The sequence below is a fragment of the Scyliorhinus torazame genome, chromosome 21 (assembly GCF_047496885.1).
Source record: "Scyliorhinus torazame isolate Kashiwa2021f chromosome 21, sScyTor2.1, whole genome shotgun sequence".
Taxonomy (NCBI): Eukaryota; Metazoa; Chordata; class Chondrichthyes; order Carcharhiniformes; family Scyliorhinidae; genus Scyliorhinus; species Scyliorhinus torazame.
The window spans coordinates 106189465-106209735 of NC_092727.1; the positions used below are offsets into that span (position 1 = coordinate 106189465).

The 20271-nt window shown below is 43.5% G+C and overlaps 1 protein-coding gene across 1 annotated transcript in view; it reads left to right on the forward strand.

Annotated features, from left to right (window-relative positions):
* lsm12b (LSM12 homolog b) overlaps positions 1-20271 on the forward strand; it is a 62489-nt gene that overhangs the window by 25166 nt on the left and 17052 nt on the right. The window contains exons 3-4 of the mRNA XM_072487177.1: positions 10684-10793; positions 13266-13392. Coding sequence (XP_072343278.1) covers positions 10684-10793; positions 13266-13392 — 237 coding nt within the window. The remainder of the gene's footprint in view (positions 1-10683; positions 10794-13265; positions 13393-20271) is intronic.

The following is a 20271-nucleotide window of genomic DNA, read 5'->3' on the forward strand; positions in this document are numbered from 1 at the left end:
CAACTTATTTAAGATGGGGACCTGAAGTATGTCTTGGACTCTAGATTGGACCTTCCCAAGCTTAAATATTTTGCTCCATTGAGGGTGCCCAGGGCTTTGCCATCTCTCATAACACAGATTAGGCGGGTAGATCCTTGGTGCTTCTTGAACCCAAGCGATAAAGATTTTTCCTTTTTTTTTTTTTGCATGTCCATCAAGTATATTCGCGGATTGAATTTTTTTTTGTTCTAGATAGGTGTCTCCTCCCTTCAGTGGTGATGTCTGAGTATTCAGCAATTGTTATTTCGGACCATGCCTCTCAGATTTGTCACTAGAGTCTGGTCCCACCCAATGTCAACCATGGAGGTTCAACACATAATTAGGGGATTAAACAAATTGTGAGCGTATGTCCACTGCTATGGAGGACTATATAAGATTTAACAAAACCAAATCAGTCTCACCTTCCACGCTGTGGGAAGCCCTTAAGGTGATCCATAGGGGTAGGTTATCTCCGACAGAGCGCATTTGGTAAGTACAGTGAGGGTGAAGGAGCAGAGGCTGGTGTACTCCGTTCTTGAGATGGACCACCAGTACTCACATGATCCTACACTGGAGTTGCTGGCGAGTAGGAAAAAAACTACAAACACAGTTTGAACTATTGTCGACTTACAGGCTAACAGGGCGGTAAACTAATTGTGACATTCAAAAGGTACATTTTCTGACTATTGGGGGGAAGCCAATCGTTTTTTGGCTCACCAGCTTAAACGGCAGCCTCCCTAGATAAGCAACTTGAACTGTAACCTAATTTCTGCACATCCTTGTGTTAATGTGACTTTTGGATTTTTTATCGCAATCTATAGATCGGAGCCTCCTGTGGATGGATTGCTCATGTCTGACTTTTTGTGCCTCATGGCGCCGAGGACACGGGTTTGGTCCCGGTCCCGGGTCACTGTCCGTGTGGAGTTTGCATATTCTCCCCGTGTCTGCGTGCGTCTCACTCCCACAACCCAAAGATGTGCAGGATAGGTCAATTGGCCACTCTAAATTGCCCCTTAATTGGGGAAAAAAGAATTGAGTACTCTAAATTTATTTTTTTTAAACACCTGAGTTTTTAGACGGTCTACCCACCCTAACTTGAGGTGAAGAGGTGCGGTGAGTTGGAATTCCCCTTACAACCTGATGAAATTTTAAAATGTATTGGATTGATGCAATCTGGCTTAGACCCTTGTCCGGATTGCTTTCCGATTGAATTCTACAAAAGGTTCTCTGAGCAGTTTGTGCCTTTAATTTGTTACCTGCCGGTCTTGGCCTACAGTTGGGCCTCACTAAATTTAATTATTCCAGTCCGGTTAGTGGTATTGAGGTAGACCTGCAGAGGTGGAACAACCTCTCTGTGTCCTTGGTGGGTAGAGTTCAGACTACTAAAATGAACATGCTCCCGGGATTTTTATTTCTCTTTTCCCCTGTTGTTTTCCCTAAATTCTTTTTTTTTTTTAAGTTAAGTTTGGACAGGGTGAATAGGAAGCAGCTGTTCTTGGTTAAGTGGTCAGTCACCAAGTGGGCATAGTTTCAGGGTGAGGGGCAGGAGATTCTGAGAGGATTTGAGAAAAAAAACAGAGAATGGTGAGAATCTGGAATGCAATATCCTGGGAAGGTAGTGGAGGCTGGAAACCTTATAACCTTTAAAAAGCACTTGAAATACCATCACGCTCAAGGATATGGTACAAGTTCTGCTAAATGGGATTAGCATGCGATTTGGGGTAATTCTTGCCGTAGACTTGATGGACCAAAGGGCCTTTTCTGCATGGTAAGATTCTATGACTCAACAAATTGATATCATTGCTTATTTGGCCGGATAGGACTCCCAGAATCTGTAGGATTCTGCTCCAAAGGGATAGAATGGGGGGCCTAGCCCTTTACAATTTTTTGTTTTATTATTGGCCAGTCAATATCCAGAAAATATTTTTGTGGTTTAGCGATCCTGGATTCATATGGGGTCAAATCCGGCAGTACCTCTAGTTTTCGTGTAGTTACTGCACCGTTGCCTTTTTCTCCTGTTAGATTTTCCTTGAATCCAGTGGTGGTTTCCTCCCTGAGAATTTGGAAGCAGTTTCGGAAGCATTTGAAGCTCCTTTCCCTGTCTTTGCTAGCCCCCTTATTTAATATCACCGTTTCCTACCAGCTCAAGTTGCTTATCGGTGATGGTATTTCAAGTGCTTTTGAAGGTTATGAGGTTTCCAGCCTCCACTACCTTCCCAGGCAGTGCATCTCTAGGGAGGCTGCCGTTTAAGCTGGTGAGCCAAAAAACGACTGGCTTTCCCCCCATATTCATAAAACGCAGGTTTAGACTTGACATTTAAATTTTGGGAAGGGAAGTGTCTGGAGTGGTTTGGAGGGGTGGAGTTCAGCTCCATTGAGCAGTGTGAGGGTGAATTGCATGAGGTGTGGAGTGAGGCCCTTCCCAGGGGCAACTCCACATCTTCATGTGCTCGGCTGAGTCTGAATCTGTTTAAGGTTTTTCATAGGACACACTTGGCCTGGGCTAGGATGAGCGGATTCTTCCCTGAGGTTGAGGATAAGTGTGAGGGCTGTTCCCGTGGGCCAGCTAACCATACACTTGTTCTGGTTCTGTCCCAAATTTATGGGGCTTTTTTTAACACTATGGTTCTGTCCCAAATTGATGGGGCTTTTTTTAACATTATGTCGGAGATACTCTGTATAGATTTGGACCCGTGTCCGCTGGTGGCGGTGTTGGACTCGCCGGTAATGCAGGTTGGGGTGAAGACCGATGTCCTTGCTTTGCCTCATTGATAGCCCGGAGGTGAATTTTGCTTGGGTTGAGATCTCCCACTCTGCCTCATGCCTCTGCTTGGCTGGGTGACCTAATATCTTTTCTGCATTTGGAGAAGGTCAAGTTCACCATTGGGATGGGGGTGGTGGGGTCAGGTTGCTGGAGAGGTTCTACCTAAGATGGCAACCATTTATTTCCTTTCTTAAGGAGTTAGTCACCATCAGCTGTTAGGGGGTTTAGGTTAGCTTTATATTTAAGTTGATTAGGTGTGGGTGTTTTTTGCCTTTAAAAAAAATAATTTTCTGTTCTATTATATTTTTGTGTTTCGATTGTTTGGGGTTGTTCTGATTACATAGAACATACAGTGCAGAAGGAGGCCATTCAGCCCATCGAGTCTGCACCGACCCACTTAAGCCCTCACTTCCACCCTATCCCCGTAACCCAATAACCCCTCCTAACCTTTTTGGACACTAAGGGCAATTTAGCATGGCCAGTCGACCTACCCTGCGCGTCTTTGAACTGTGGGAGAAACAGGAGCACCTGGAGGAAACCCACGCAGACACGGGGAGAACGTGCAGACTCCGCACAGACAGTGACCTAACAGGGAATCGAACCTGGGACCCTGGCGCTGTGAAACCACAGTGCTAGCCACTTGTGCTACCGTGCTGCCCGATTATTATGGGAAAATCTTTAATAAACATATTTTTAAAAAACAAACCAATAAAAAATGCTAGAAACACTCAGGCCATGTAGACCACATGAAAATCTGACATTCAGCGACGTCTCCAGCATTTACTGTTTTTATTTTGGTTTCTGAGCACCCAGAGTATTTTAATTTGCTTTTCTAACCGTGATCATATGTGCTTGTTTCTGGGCAGTCAAAATTGATAGCAGACTAACTAGTAACAATTATGAAGTGGTGATAACTGCAATTCGAAAACAATCCCACATTGATGATATTAACTTGAAATTTGATAGTCATTGGCTGCTGTTTAAGCTGGCGAGCCAAAAAACGACTGGCTTTCCCCCATATTCATAGGCAGGCCGGTTCAACACACATCCCTGGAAAGTTCCAATGGACTCCTCTGTCGCATACAAATTACTTTTTGAAAATGTAGTCTGTTTTCTTTTATTCAAACACTGTTGCCAAACTGTGTATGGCAAGGTCTCAAACTTCAGTGACTTGAATATTTAATCTGTATTTGGTGGCATTGGTTGGCCAAGACCGAGAAAGATCTCCTGTTTTTCCATGAATGTCCAGAGATCGTTATCTCCAGCCAAGTCTGTAAGTGTGCAGACAGGGCCTCACTAATGTCTAAATTATTGGAGAGGATTCTTCGAGACAGGATTTGCTCCCACTTGGAAATCAGTGGACGTATTAGCGAGAGGCAACATGGTTTTGTGAAGGAGAGATCGTGACTTACTAACTTGATCCAGTTTTTTTGAGGAAATGACGAAAATGATTGATGAGGGTAGGGCACTGGATGTTGTCTACATGGACTTCAGTAAGACCTTTGACAAGGTCCCTCATGGCAGACTAGTACAGAAGGTGAAGTTGCACGGGATCAGAGATGAGCTGGCAATATTGGATTCAGAACCGGCTTGGTCATAGAAAACAGAGGGTAGCAGTGGAAGTGTGTATTTCTGGATGGAGGGCTGTGACGAGTGGCGATCAGTGCTGGGACTTCGCTGTTTGTAATATATATATATAAATATAAATATATATAAATATAAATATATATATATATATTTTATATATATATTTTATTTATATATATATATATATATATATATATATATATATATATATATATATATATATAAATAAATAAAAATGATTTGGAAGAAAATGTAACTAGTTTGATTAAGTTTATGGACGACACAAAGGTTGGTGGAATTGCAGATAGCGATGAGGCTCATCAGCGGATACAGCGGGGTATGATCTGTTGGAGACTTGGGTGGAGAGATGGTAGATGGAGTTTAATCCAGACAAATGTGAGGTAATGCATTTTGGACGGTCTAATACAGATGGGAAATATACAGTAAATGACAGAACCCTGAAGAGTATTGATGGGCAGAGAGATCTGGGTGTACAGGTACACGGGTCACTGAAAGTCACAACGCAGGTGGAGAAGGTAGTCAAGAAGGCATATGGCGTGCTTGCCTTCATTGGCTGGGGCATTGAGTATAAGAATTGGCAAGTCATGTTGCAGCTGTATAGAACCTTAGTTAGGCCACACTTGGAGTATAGTGTTCAATTCTGGTCGCCACACTACCAGAAGAATGTGGAGACTTTGGAGAGGGTGCAGAAAAGATTTACCAGGATGTTGCCTGGTATGGAGGGCATTGGCTATGAAGAGAGGTTGGAGAAACCTGGTTTGTTCTCATTGGAACAACCTGATAGAAGTCTACAAGATTATGAAAGGCACAAACAGAGTGGGCAGTCCAAAGCTTTTTCCTAGGGTGGAAGAGTCAATTACACGAGGGACAAAGTTTTAAGGAGATGTACAAGAGACTTTTTTTTTTTTTTTACAGAGAGGGTGGTGGGAGCCTGGAACTCTCTACCGGGGGAGGTAGTGGAAGCAGATATGATAGTGTCTTTTAAGGGATGACTTGAAAAATATATGAATAGGATGGGAATAGAGGGATATGGTCCTTGGAAGGGTAGGGTTTTTTAGTTAAGCCGGGCAGCATGGTTGGTGCAAGCTTGGAGGGCTGAAGGGCCTGTTCCTGTGCTGTAATTTTCTTTGTCTCACCTGAAAAACAGCACCTTTGACATTGCAGCACCCCCACTGTTCCATTGAAGTGTTAACATAGGTCATGCAATGAGTCCTAGAACAGCGGCTTGAACCAACAATCTGCTGACCTGAGACCAGAACGGTCCCACCTTAAGCAGAAGCTGTCACTAAAATAATATATGGCCCCTATTACCTTCTGTGTTTGAGTTGCTTTGTGCCCTGGCATGTAACCTGTTCCCGATCTCTTTAATCTAGCAATATCGGGTGCTCGGCATTAAGGGGAAAGTAGCCATTGGGTTTTTTGGTTTTCTCAGTTTGGAAGGATTTTGATGCTATAGTTCCCATAACATGGCAAACTGCAAGTAATCAAATTATGCATAATAGGTGTGACCTGTATCTGATCTTTTTGTAGGATGTCTATGTAAGTTTAAGTTTAAAATGTCAGAACTATTGGTGTCCAAATGGAAAGAATTGATGCACAGTTACCTGCAAAGGAAAAATGATGTTTCTCCACTCTCCCCTGAAGTTAGTATCATTCTGTGATACAAGGGTACACTGGTACATACTTTGCAGCACCAATGGGCCATTTGGCCCTATCGTGGCTGATCTGATTGTGGTCTCAACTCCACCTTCATGTCTAGCCCCCAATAACCCTTCAGTCCCTTGTCTATCAAAAATCTATTTAACTCAACCTTGAATAAATTCAATGATTTATCCTCCACTATATGTTAGCAACCCTCAAATAATAAATGTTTCCTAATCTCTGTCTTAAAAGCAAGATCTCATATTTTTAAACTGTGTGCCCTAATTCTTGTGACTTCCATAAGAGGAAACATCCGCCCATTATCCACCCTATCGGGTCCCCTCCGGACCCTGTTTGTTTCAATAATATCACCTCTCATTCGTCTAAATTTTGAATCAGCATAAGTGCAACCTGCTCACTTTTCTTAAGGTATCAGGAATGAGTGCAATTATATCCTTTTTCAAATAAGGGGACCAAAATTGTATCTGTATTCCAAATGTGGCCGCACCAAGGCCCTGTTCAGCTGCAGTAAAGCTTCCCTATTTTTCTCTTCCTTTCCCCTTGAAATAAATGGCAACATTCTACTTGCCTTTCTAATCGCTTGCTGTAACTGAATACTAACTTTTGTGTTTCATATTTTCCCAAATTATACTTCATCTGCAAACCTTTTCCCACTCACTTAACCTATCTATATCCCTTTGTGGAAACTTTACCTCCACTTGACAACTTACTGCCCTGCCTATCTTTGTGTCATCGGCAAATTTAGTTACCATATATCCGGTCCCTTCATCCAAATCATTGATCTAGATTGGGTTTGGATTGGATTTTGTTTATTGTCACGTGTACCGAGGTACAGTGAAAAGTATTTTTCGGTGAGCAGCTCAACAGATCATTAAGTACATGAAAAGAAAATACATAATAGGGCAACACAAGGTACACAATGTAACTACATAAACACCGGCATCGGGTGAAGCATACAGGGGTGTAGTGTTAATGAGGTCAGTACATAAGGGGGTAGTTTAGGAGGCTGGTAACAGCGGGGAAGAAGCTGTTTTTGATTGTAAATAGTTGAAGCCCCAACAATAATCCCTGTGGCACTCCTTTAGTGATAGCTTGTCAACCTAAAAAAGACCCATTTTTTCATTCTTTCTGCTTCCTGTTAGTTAATCAATCCTCCATACATGCTAATATGTTGCATCAACAGTGATGTTAGGGAGGGAGTTTTCCAGGATTTTACACAGTGACATTGAAGGAACGGCAATATATTTCCAAAACAGCTTTGTATCTGCTGCCCTTGTCCTTCTAGATAATAGTGCTCCCGGGTTTGGAAGCTGCTGTCTAAGTCAACTTGGTGAGTTCCTGCTTGTAGATGGTACACACTGCTGCTATGTGCATCGATGGTGGAGGGAGTGAATGTGGTGGAGGGAGTGAATGTTTGTGGATGAGATGCCAATCAAATGGGCTGCTTTATCCTGGGTGGTGTGAAGCTTTTTGTATTGTTGGAGCTGCAATTACCCAGGCAGGTGAAGAGTATTCCAACATACTCCTGACTTGTATGTTGCAGGTGATGGACAGGATTTGGGGAGTCAGAAGGTGAGGAATCCTAGCCTCTGACCCGTTCTTGTAGCCACAGTATATGGCTAGTCCAGCTCAAATTCTGGTCAACGGTAACCCCCAGGCTATTTATAGTGAGGGATTAAACAATGGTAATGCCATTAAATGTCAAGAGGCAAGGTTTAAAAAATAAATAAATTTAGAGTCCACAATCCATTTTTTCCAATTAAGGGGCAATTTAGCGTGGTCAATCTACCTACCCTGCACATCTTTGGGTTGTGGGGGCGAAACCCTCGCAAACACGGGAAGAATGTGCAAACCCCACACAGGCAGTGACCCAGAGCTGGGATCGAACCTGGGACCTCGGCGCCGTGAGGCAGCAGTGCTACTCGCTGCGCCACCGTGCTGCCCTGCAAGGGTTGGATTCTCCCTTGTTGGAGATGGTCATTGCTATGCATTGTGTGTGGTGCAAATGTTACTTGCCACTTGTCAGCCCAAACCTGAATATTGCCGCGGTCTCGCTGCATTTTGACATGGATTTACTGAGGTTACTGATTAATCCTGTCCCATTGCATATTACATTGTCTAGACGAGCCTTCTCTCTTGTTGATGCTAGAATGTACTGCCCAAAGAAAATGCCCTGAATACACTCTTATGAACTCATTTTCCAGGCAACTTTGCCGATCTGATGCACACAATCTGTGTAGATTAAAGTCATTCATGGCTATTGCAGTACTCTCACACTCTAATTATTTCCATCTGTCTACTCTGTCTCTTGCAGTACAGCTACTGTTAGGGGGCCTATAAACTATTCTTACCTTTCCCATTTTAATCTTCCCCCCCCCCCCCCCAAAATCTTGCATCTTGCTCTTTCGAGCTACGCTCATCTCCCACTTCTGTACTAGTGTCATCCTTAAGTAACAGAGCTACCCACCATCTTTTCCTAGCTTTCTGGTTTATTTGAAATGCCAAATGCCTTGGTCACCTTGGTATGGGCCAGGGTTTAGAGAACCCCAAAGTGTATCATGGAGTTCACCTGACCCACAACTTTTAATAGATTGTGGTATGGGGAGCACATGGCCCACACCACAGATGTGGTAGAACAGAAACGGAAAAGTATTTTAAAAAACAAAACCATGTTTATTCTATGAACTCAAGTTAACCTTTTTAAAACATACAGTGAACATCTTAGCAACCATCAATTCAAAAACAACCCCCAAAGAATACACCATATAATCCTTAATAACTTCCCAAACAACATCCAGAAGACAAAAGAAACACCTTTTAACCGAAGCACATTAGGTTTACATTCACGACTGAGAACATTTATAATTTTGAATTCACCAAATGACCAAGAGATAGTCTTTTCATGGCAGAGAGATCAACAGTACACCTGCTCTGTCTGGCTTCAGCTCCAACACTGAAAACGAAACTAAAACACACCCTGCAGCAAATAGCTTAACATGAAAGCAAAAAGCTGACAGACAGCCCAGCTCCACCCACACTCTGACATCACTGCAATAATATGAGCAGCCAAACATTTCTTAAAGCGACATTCTGATGACAACCTGCAACCAGGTCTCTAATGGCTGAATGATGTGTGCATTTAGATATCCTGAACTTTTGTTTTACTGATTTTGCAATATGTTGCCTTATCTGCTGGTAAACCCCTAGGATTGTACGTTCTGTCCTTTCCTACCACACTGGTTATCATTACCCAAATCACTACCCTGCTCAATTACCTTGTTGTTTCCCTTAAATTTACTACATCGCCCCTCTCCAGACTATTTATTTTAAAGCCCTCTCCACTGTCCCAGTTATATTATTTGCCAGAACATTGATCCCAATATAGTTCAAGTGAAGACCGACCCAACGGTCCAGTTCCCACTTTCCCCAGTACTTGTGCCAGTGTTCCAAGAATCAAAACCCCTTTTTGTCCCTCACTAGCCTTTGAGCCACCTGCTCCTCCCCAGCCCCTTCCAACAACAAGAAACTCTTCTAATTTCCGAAGTTCCAAAGAGTCATATTCAACCAGAAACATCAACTCTGTTTCTCTCTCCACACATGCTGCCAGATCTGCTGAGCTTTTCCAGCAATTTGTTCTTATTTTAGGTTTTCAGCATCTGCCGAATTTTGCTTTTATTATTGTTAGCTGCCTGTTTTGCTGTGATCTGGCAACCGCATCTATCTTTATCTGGTTAGTTTAGTTGCCTTTCCTCAAAGCTCATTTACAATTGGAAATTCTCAAGACTAATGCTAATCTTTGAGCTGAATCCCACAGTTAAATTAAGTTTAAATGTGTTATGACCGCAGGATACATTGGTTGAGAACTGTCAAGTTTTGCCATCCAAAAGCTCATTCTCTGTATGACTTTATTAAAGTTGCATTATTTAAATTTAATAAAAATAACTTCACCTCCTCTCTTGAAGTTGATAGGTTATACATTCCACAGGTGCCATTTGCCTGCTAATATTTTGTTAAACATGTGTGAGTTTGACAGTCTATGGAAGATGTTGAAACCGAGTCTAGACGTTTTCTCACCTGGCAACCTTTTCTGAATTACATGAAGCTTGACTTCTTCCCACCAGGCCTCCTGACGTTCTTTGAGTCCAGGGACACTAGGGCTAATTGTGGCATGTCTGCTGCCACTTCACTGGATGTTCAGACTTAGTGTTGGTACGTTAAGCTACTGCGGGACATAAAATTCACTTTTATGTAAACTTCATTTTTATAAATCTCAAGCAAGAGTCATATCTGGGGTTCCGTATTAAGAATGTGACGATACCTAAAACGTGGTGCCATTCTAGTTTCACAGACACAGTAAAACAGTAAAAGGAAAGACCCGAGTCAAAAGCCTTTAAAAAATCTTTTTTGATGAGCTTTATACTAATGCTGACCTGAAGAATGATTAAATGTTCTTGATACACTTTACCTGCTTGAGATCTATACTGTTTACCAGCCTTAAATTGTAAAATGAAGTTGGTGGTAACATTTTAGGTTAGCATTGCAACAGTTGGACTGTTCCAGTCAATTATAAAAGCAGCTTTTGGTTGTGACACCAGAAGTGTCTGATATTTAAACTGTCACTTTATTACCAGCTTGCCAACCGAGCACGGACAGAGAAGGAAGAGAAATTAAGCCAAGCATATGCAATTAGTGCTGGAGTCTCTCCAGAAGGGCAGCAGCTTTTTCAGACTATCCATAAGACGTAAGTTAAGTATTTTCTTTCCTGTCTTTTTCAATGCCTTCTTTCATCAAAGACAGATTATCAAAAGTAAATGGCAACTTTTATTAAAACAGAGAATAGAAAAGGTGGTGATACAAGATGACAGTTGATTTAATTTAAAAACATGCAGCCTTCATAATCTGCATCATAATAACGCCAGTAATATTTTCCCTGTGAAGACCAGTGTGAATACAAAACTATTTCAATGATTAAAATTGTGGTTACTATTCATTCTTTAGACCAGTTGTTAATACTTGGGAAAGATGTAAAGGTGTAGCCTGTTCAATTGCTTATATTAATTGACATGATATAGTTTGTATAAATATGTGGATAATTTTAATAAGAAATCCTTTTGTGTGATTCTGATCTTAATTAATAACAAAGCTCTTGAGTTTCATTAATATCAGTAGAAACTGCATGAAAATATATTGCTCGGTATCAACTGTTTGTGATAAATATTCAACAAAAAAAAAATCATAATTTTAAACCCTACTCATGAGATGAATTGAAAATAATAAAGATACATGATTAATACCAATATTGTCATCTTGACTACTGCAGTAATACTATCTCTCTCTCTCTCTCTCTCTCTCTCTCTCTCTCTCTCTCTCTCTCTCTCTCTCTCTCTCTCTCTCTCTCTCTCTCTCCCTCCCTGCCCCCGGATAGGATGTAAGTTGTGCCTTTGCCCAGAATAAATTCCAGTTTTCTTTTTCAGCAATATGTAGCCATTTGCCTTGACTATTTTTTCTCCGCGTTCATTCTCCTTCCTCCCACCAGCCCCCCTAACCCAACCCTATCTCTGGTCTAAAAGGTGTTGAATGTTTATTGGTGTGCATTTTCACAGTTGCCCTTTGGGCACCTTGCCCAAGTGACTTTCATGTGAGAGACTCGACAGTGAGATCCATCACAGCTGAGTTTGAAGCTAATTCTGATGCACCCTTGGGTGGCAACGATATGTGTTGTCAGGCAAGGCTTGCTGGATAGCAATTGTGATTGAAATTCTGTCCATCTCCTTTTATTTTTACCTCCTCCTCCAACAAACCCGAGGGTACTGTTGCCAGTTGCAGCTTTGGAGTGACAAATATTTCTGGTCTATCTGAGTTACTTGCTGCATAAACTGTTAATTAGAAAGCTTTGAACTCCAAATGTGGTTCAACATTTTCAAAAAGTAAGTTTGTGTGGTGATTGGTGTAATTAGAATTGCAATCACTTTACTGTTTATGAAGTTAGATACTGGAATGTATCCAATACCCTCTATTCCCTTTCTATCTGGGCACAGTTAGTGAAGAAGCTGGAATGATGAACACAAAGCCATCTTTTACTCCCACTACATAGTCGATGTAAAACTGGCAACAACTATCACAACAAAACATCTTTTTTACTTTGAATGTTATTAGTAGTCACTCCACTTAGAGAATGTGAATTAAAAAGAAAACTATTTGAAACATATGTTCTTGGGGAAAAAGCTTTGAATTACTTGATTTAAAAATGCTCTTCACTTGCTGAACCCTTCAATTCAGCAGTCTTAAGGTGGCGAAGTTGTTTAGTGATTTATAATTCAGCCAACTTTATTTTTAAAAGCTATTTAAAATTTTAGTTTTGACTTTAAGCAAGTGTTAAGATTTTTGATCTACCTACCAAAAAATTGTGATAGTAGCTTGGAGTGACTTCTGCACTGATTTGCTTCCTCCAGACAACTGTTCAGCATTTGTCAAGAGAATAGAACTTTGGTCCTCATAGCAATGTATATCTGTTGTTTCAAGTTTGCAATTGTACCTCAATTTCTAAAACTAAAATTATAAAGGTCACATTGTGTGGTATTGAACCGACAAACCAGGAAACTTGGATTTGAGCACAAATCTGTGTTAAGTTTGCTGTTGCATTAAGGTGTGGGCGTGAGCACCACAGTAATGACATAGTAACTGCATGTTTAAAAAATGTGAAACCCTTCATAGATATTCGTTTGGACCTGGTACGTGGAACAGTACCCCTTAAAATAATAACTGATGACTTCCTGTCACATTGATAATTTTCACTTGGATTAAATTGCACAGGGCTACTGTGAAATTCTCCTGCTGTGAGCAGAGAAGAATGGAGAGAGCAATGTTCCAATAAAACTGCTGGCTAATCTGTCAGGTTTTTTTCCCCCTCAGTTTTCTTTTACTTTCTTGGGTTAGTGTCTCTGCAACAGTGACAGTGTCTGGGCAAAAGTAACTTTCCTCCTGATTTGGGTAAATATTTTCCCTCCCAAATAGTGCCTATGCATCGTCAATCTGTTTATTTTGTATGTGAATAAACAGGAGTGTAAGTGCTATGTTGCAACAAGTGTTCAATACTAAACCATCACAATGTTTATGATAAATGAAAGTTTCAGTTATAATTTTGATGTAGCTTAATGGATTGGAAATCTGTAATTGCCTCTTATCCAACAAACTCACATAACACCTTTTTTAGCATCAAGGATTGTAAATGGCAAGAGAAGAACATAATCGTCATGGAAGAAGTTGTAATTGTACCACCTTACCAGGTTGAGAACTGTAAAGGCAAAGAGGGAAGCGCATTAAGTCACGTACGCAAAATAGTAAGTAAAATATGCACCTTTTGTAAAACCCATTTAGAACATTTACTCCCTCTCTTTAGGTTCTCCCCCCAGACGTGTTGGGCTGAAGGGCCTTTTCTGTGCTGTAGACCTCTGACATTCATTGGCATACAGGATAGACCGATGACTTATTTTTATACCTCAAACAGAATATCCCATATTTTGTGGCGTAGTACCCCTGTTAAGCCTGCTTCCTCAGATCAGGAGCATGCAGTGTGGAGATTCGTATTGCCAAATAGAGTGGATGATCTGTGCAGGAATACTGTTGGAACTTGAGCATACTCTCGCTTCCCCAAAAAATGCTTGAAGAAACCGTCTTTTTGGTTGAGCACACATCATTTCTTGTATTTCTCCTGTAAAGATTACTTTTGAGCAATTGTGTAGAATTTCAGGACACATGCTTTTTTAATGGTTTGCAAGTTGATTTTTACCACATGGTTTCACCACTCCAGCAAGCAATTAATGGAGTCTTAAGGCAATGGTTAGAATTAGTGAAGTTAAAAGAATGATGCCAAAAATAAATAGTTTGAAGTTCCTGATAGCTATGCAGCTTCATGATATGAAATTTCTGCACTGGGGGTCAGATACTTTCCCCAGGAGAGGTAATTTGAACTATTTTTTGCCCTAGTTATCAACTTAAACTGCCCTATGGATGAGCTTGGCGAAAGATTGGGCAGACGGTAGCTGCCACCTACTTGGACAAAAAGGGCAGGTGGGTGGGGTCAGTACAGATATTAAATTTATATTGGAAATGATTAACCTTCCCTTAAATGTTATTTATGTGCCTTGATATATTCGGTGGTACAGATGGTTTCATTTTTTGGGGGGTTTCTGACATTGAATGTCCTCCCTTGAAGTCATGGTCTTCAGCTGTTGCTTCATTTATATATTGCCAAAGGAGACTTTGGGCCTGAACTTCAAACAACTGCACTACTCGGTGATGGAATATAGACTATCTCAGTTCTTCCCTGCCTTCCAAACATAGTGAACTTCTGATTGTTCAACACCATGGCTTTGCAGTAGACTTTGTTTGGATGTGTAACTGCTTGAGTGGCATTAGTAGCTTGATGGTATTTATGAATCCATGCGGAAATCTGGGGATCCACCTTGTCCTCAGTCAGCATAGGTGCGTGCATGGTCAGGGAGATATTTGGGGAAAATGCTCTTTACAAAAAAGATCCTACAAAAGGTATTCCAAATTTGCTTTTCCCCTCGATCTAGCTTTCCATGTAAATAAATGCAGTATTGTGGATGTGAATTCCATTTAGGTTTTGTAAATCCGGGTGTCATGGTGGTGCAGTGGTTAGCACTGCTTCCTTGGGTGCTGAGACCCGGGTTCGATCCCAGCCCTGGGTCACTGTCTGTGTGGAGTTTCCACATTCTCCCTGTGTTTGCGTGGGTTTCACCCCCACAGTGAAAGATGTGCAGGATGGGCAGATTGGCCATGCTAAATTGCCCCTTATTTGGAATAAAAAGTAATTGGGTACTCTAAATTTATTTTAAAATGTTGTAAATCCATATTTTGGAGATATGCTAAAACGAATTTCTAGAAATGTATTCATTTTTAACATCTATACGTGTAATTATTTGAATTGTTTTGCATGTGGTGGATGGCTGACAAAATCATAGAATGGTTACAGCACATAAGGATACTGTCATGATATGCAAACATGCAACCAATGAACACTCAGAATAGGACACAATCAATGGGCAGTCAGGACACTCAGAGGTGGCGTCACCACAAGGGGGCATGACATAAACACTATAAAAGGGATGAGGCACTCACACCCTGCCTCTTTCCACAGACAGACCTCTAGAGTGTTAGACAGGGTTTATCAGCAGCATCACACCCCAGCACGTGGCTTAGAGCAAGCTGGTACAGTTAGACTGAGTTACTACAGTTAGATTAGCAGAGAGTCTAACTCATTTGAGAACTGTGTTAATAGTTCAATAACCACGTTGAACTCATTTCCGAGTCTGGAGCATCCTTTAGTTAAGACTGCATCAAGTAGCAGCCTGTGTTATCTGAAGCAGCATAACAACATGATACCAGAAGTGACTGTTCAATCTATTTAGTTCAGCTCAGCAAGATCCGTGACAACCAGCTACTGAATACAGGCACAATGGACAAGATTCAGGCTCCTCATCAGCTCAGGACCACCGGCAATCTTAGTGCCAACTGGCGATCATTCAAGCAGAAATTTCAACTATACGTGGAAGCATCCGACCTCAATGGTGCGACCGATGCTCGGAAGATAGCTCTTCTACTCACCACTGCGGGTGACCAGGCGATAGAGATCATCATCTCTTTTTACTTTTCCGAAGGGCAGGACACAAAGTACCAAACCATCCTGGACAAATTCGACAGCCACTGCGAGGTGGACACCAACAAAATCTTCGAGCGCCACATCTTCAAGCAGAGGATGCAAGGTAAAGACGAATCCTTTAACTCCTATCTAACTAACCTTCGACTTCTAGTGCAATCATGCAACTTTGGTGATATCACTGACTGCATGATCCGAGACCAAATCATTTTTGGAGTCCACTCTGATCCTCTGCGAGAGCAATTGTTGAAAATCAAGCACATGACCCTGCCAGTCGCGATTGAAACGTGTACTGTGCATGAGCACTCTAAAAATCGCTATTCACAGTACAAAAGGGCAGAAAGTGAAAAACAAGCCTCCCACGTGGTGGAGTGTGTTCAGGCCATCTACCAGATGCAGCTCCTCCACATTGACGAAAGCGACCATTTTGCACGCTCTTCCCGGGGCCCGACGCATGCGCAATGCGATCAGGAACACAAAGCGGCTGAAAACTGCACTGCGCGGGTGCAGACGTCCGACATGCGCAACGACGCACTGAGCGTCATGACGTCAGCGTCATGACGTGTGCGAACTGCGTGGCACCGCCCATTTAACTGCCCTGCAAGAGGCAAACGCTGTTTAAACTGTGGGAAACCAAACCACTATGTAGCCCTGTGCAGATCTGCACCACCAGTCAGGAGCCAGCGCTCCCAATTCCGACAGCGGCGCATCAGAAGTGTGCAACACCGAATGCATGACTCTGATCCAGGCAGTGCGATGGCTCCAGATGATGAATACCTGGGCAACACTTACCGAATGGGCATTATTACGAAGTGTGAATACGCCTCAGCGGACACATCGCAAGTCCAATCCATCCTGGCCGTGGATTCCGAGGACGAATGGCATGCAGTGATGAAGGTCAACCACTGCCCCATCCAGTTCAAACTGGACACGGGTGCCTCCACCAACCTGATTTCGCAGGTGGACTTCAAGAGAATCAAGAGGCCCCCCACAATCCTTCCAGCTGCCTGCAAACTCCTGGACTACAATGGAAACGCAATCAAGGCACTGGGGTCCTGCCATCTGCAGGTGTCCAGCCGACACACACAAGCAAGCTTGCGCTTCGAGATTGTTAAACCAGACATGGCGTCCCTGCTAGGTGCGCACGCCTGCAAGCAACTGAACCTCATTCAAAGGGTCTACACCACGCGCCGTCCCATTCAGATCTTTAGGCCAGCATCGATGACATCCTAACCCAGTACCCAGATGTATTTAGCGGGATGGGCACGCTGCCGTACGAGTACAAGATTCTACTGCGGCCTGATGCCAAACCAGTGGTCCACGCACCACAACGTGTCCCTGCTCCACTGAGAGAGCGCCTGAAGGCAGAGCTCACGAGTCTGCAACAAAAAGGCATCTCAAAGGTCACTGAACCAACCGACTGGGTCAGTTCGATGGTGTGTGTAAAGAAGCCTCAGGGGACCTGTGCATCTGCATTGACCCCAAGGATCTAAACAAAAACATTATGCGGGAACATTACCTCCTCCCGAAGAGGGAAGAAATACGAGTGAGATGGCACACGTGCACTACTTCACAAAATTGGACGCATCCCAAGGATTTTGGCAAATCCAACTTGAAGAATCTAGCAGAAGGCTCTACCTTCAACATGCCTTTGGCAGATTCTGCTGCAACTGAATGCCATTTGGCATCATCTCTGCATCAGAGATTTTCCATCGCATCATGGAACAGATGATGGAGGGAATAGAACATGTCTACGTTGACGATATCATCATCTGGTCCACAACCCCAGAGGAACATGTGTCGCGACTAAAGAAAGTATTCCGCGCATACATGAACATGGCCTCAAGCTAAACAGGTCATGAACATGGCCTCAAGCTAAACAGGTCCAATTGCTGTTTTGGGACATCCAAGCTGAAGTTACTTGGGCGATCAGATTTCGCAACACGGTGTGCGCCCGGACACAGACAAAATTAAAGCCATCGAGGCAATGAAAGTCCCCGAGGACAAGAAGGCAGTACTGCGCTTCCTGGGAATGGTCAATTTCCTTGGCAAGTTCATCCCGAATTTGGCCACACACCACGGCCCTATGCAACCTGGTGGAAAAAGTGTAACAGGGGAAGGCGGTGCACTGAACATGTGGCTGGAGCTGAAAGCCAAGCTCACCACTGCACCGTCCTTGCATTCTTTGACCCAGATCGAGAGACCAGATATCCATCGATGCGAGTCAGGATGGCATTGGGGCGGTGTTGCTTCAAAGAGACGCCATGTCATCCTGGGTACCAGTAGCATACGTGTCACGGGCAATGACGCCCACTGAGACCAGATATGCGCCAATAGAGAAGGAGTGTTTAGGTCTTTTCACCGGCATCCTCAAATTTCATGATTATGTCTACGGCTTGCCAACATTTACTGCTGAGACGGATCATAGGCCTCTGGTCCACAACATCCAAAAGGATCTGAACGACATGACGCCTCGTTTGCAGAGAATTCTGCTCAAACTCCGGAGGAATGATTTCAATTTGGTGCACACACCTGGCAAGGGGCTCATCATCACCGATGCATTGTCCCGCTCCGTCAACTCACCCAGTGAACCACTGGAGATCATCCAGCACATTGAATTGCAGGTACAACTGTGTGCAAGCACTCTCCCGGCAACAGATGAGAAGATTGTTCTCATCCGAGAAGAGCCGGCCAAAGACCCCCTGTTACAGCGAGTCATCCACAACCTCAGCAATGGCTGGCAGAAAGGGCAATGCCCTCCATTTTACAACGTCAAGGACAACCTGACTCTGATCGGCATCCTGCTCAAGCTGGACAGGATAGTCATCCTGCTACGTCTCCAGAGCATGGTGCTGCAGCAGATTCATGAGGGACACCTGGTTGTAGAAAAGTGCAGACGCAGGGCCCGGCAAGCTGTCTCCTGGCCTGGCATCAACCTGGACATCATGGACATGGTCCTGAACTGCGAAACCTGTCAAGAGGTTCCAACCAGCGCAGAGCAAGGAGACGCTCCAACCACATGACGTAGAGACCGCCCCGTGGTCCACGGTTGGCATTGACCTATTCCACGCGAATGGTTGTGACTATATCTTAATCATCGACTACTGTTCGAACTATCCTGAGGTGCAAAAGCTGCCAGACCTCACCTTTCGGACGGTCATCAAAGCGTGTAAAGAGACATTCTCACGGCAAGGCATCCCGAACACCGTCATGAACGAGACTGACCCATGCTTCCACAGTCGAATGGTCCATGTTTGCCAAGAGCTACAATTTCAGGCATGTCGCTTCCAGTCCGCACTATCCGCAGTCCAACGGTAAAGTCGCAAAAGGGGTACACATTGTTAAGCAGCTCATCCGCAAGGCCGCTGACTCCGCTTCCGACATACACCTTGCACTACTTGTGTACCGGGCGACTCCTTTGTCCACTGGCATGTCGCCAGCTCAACTGCTGATGAACAGGGACCTGCGGACGACGCTTCCAGCCATACACCTGCCCAACCTTGATCACCTCCCGGTGCTGCAGGAGATGCAGCAGCTTCGCGACAGCCAGAAGCAGGGCTATGACGCGCATGCCACCGATCTGGACGTGCTATCCCCGGCAGACACGGTCAGGATCAAGATACCGGATGGTGGGTGATCTGCTCCGGCTGTCGTTGTTCGACAGGCCGCGCCCAGATCCTATATTATACGTATGGCTGATGACTCCATTGTGCGACGGAATCGAAGGGCACTGCGAAAAGTTGCTTGGCCCCAACCACTTTCCCCTCCATTTCCACATGTCAAATTGCCACCTCCAGACACCTCGAACCACGAGGCCACCAGTCGTGCCTCCCACTGGCCTTTCAAGACACCGTCATCCCCTCCACCACCTCTCCGGCGGTCGACCAGGATCAGACGTAAGCCTCGGAGACTGGACTTATGAGCATTTGCTTTGTTTGTTCTGTTCTGTATTCCTGTGAGTCACATTAGACCGACACATTCACATGTATAATAATTTTTCCGACCGAAGCGATAATTTTAAGACCATTGCCTCCGTTATGGAGGATTTGAATTTGCATGGTGAATTTTATGAACCTTTACCTGGTGTACATTTATTTATATGTTATTTAAAACATTTTTTAGAGTACCCAATTACCTTTCTTTTCCAATTAAGGGATAATTTAGCACGGCCAATCCACCTAACCAGCACATCTTTGGGTTGTGGGGGTGAACCCTACGCAGACATGGGAAGAATGTGCAAACTCCACATAGACAGTGACCTAGAGCCGGGATTCGAACCAGAGTCCTCAGCGCCACAGTCCCAGTGCTAACCACTATGACACGTGCCTCCTCTTGTGTACATTTATAAGAAGTCTTACAACACCAGGTTAAAGTCCAACAGGTTTGTTTCAAACACTAGCTTTCGGAGCACTGCTCCTTCTTCAGGTGAATGAAGAGGTATGTTCCAGAAACATAAATATAGATAAATTCAAAGATGTAAGACAATGCTTAGAATGCGAGCATTTGCAGGTAATTAAGTCTTTACAGATCCAGAGAT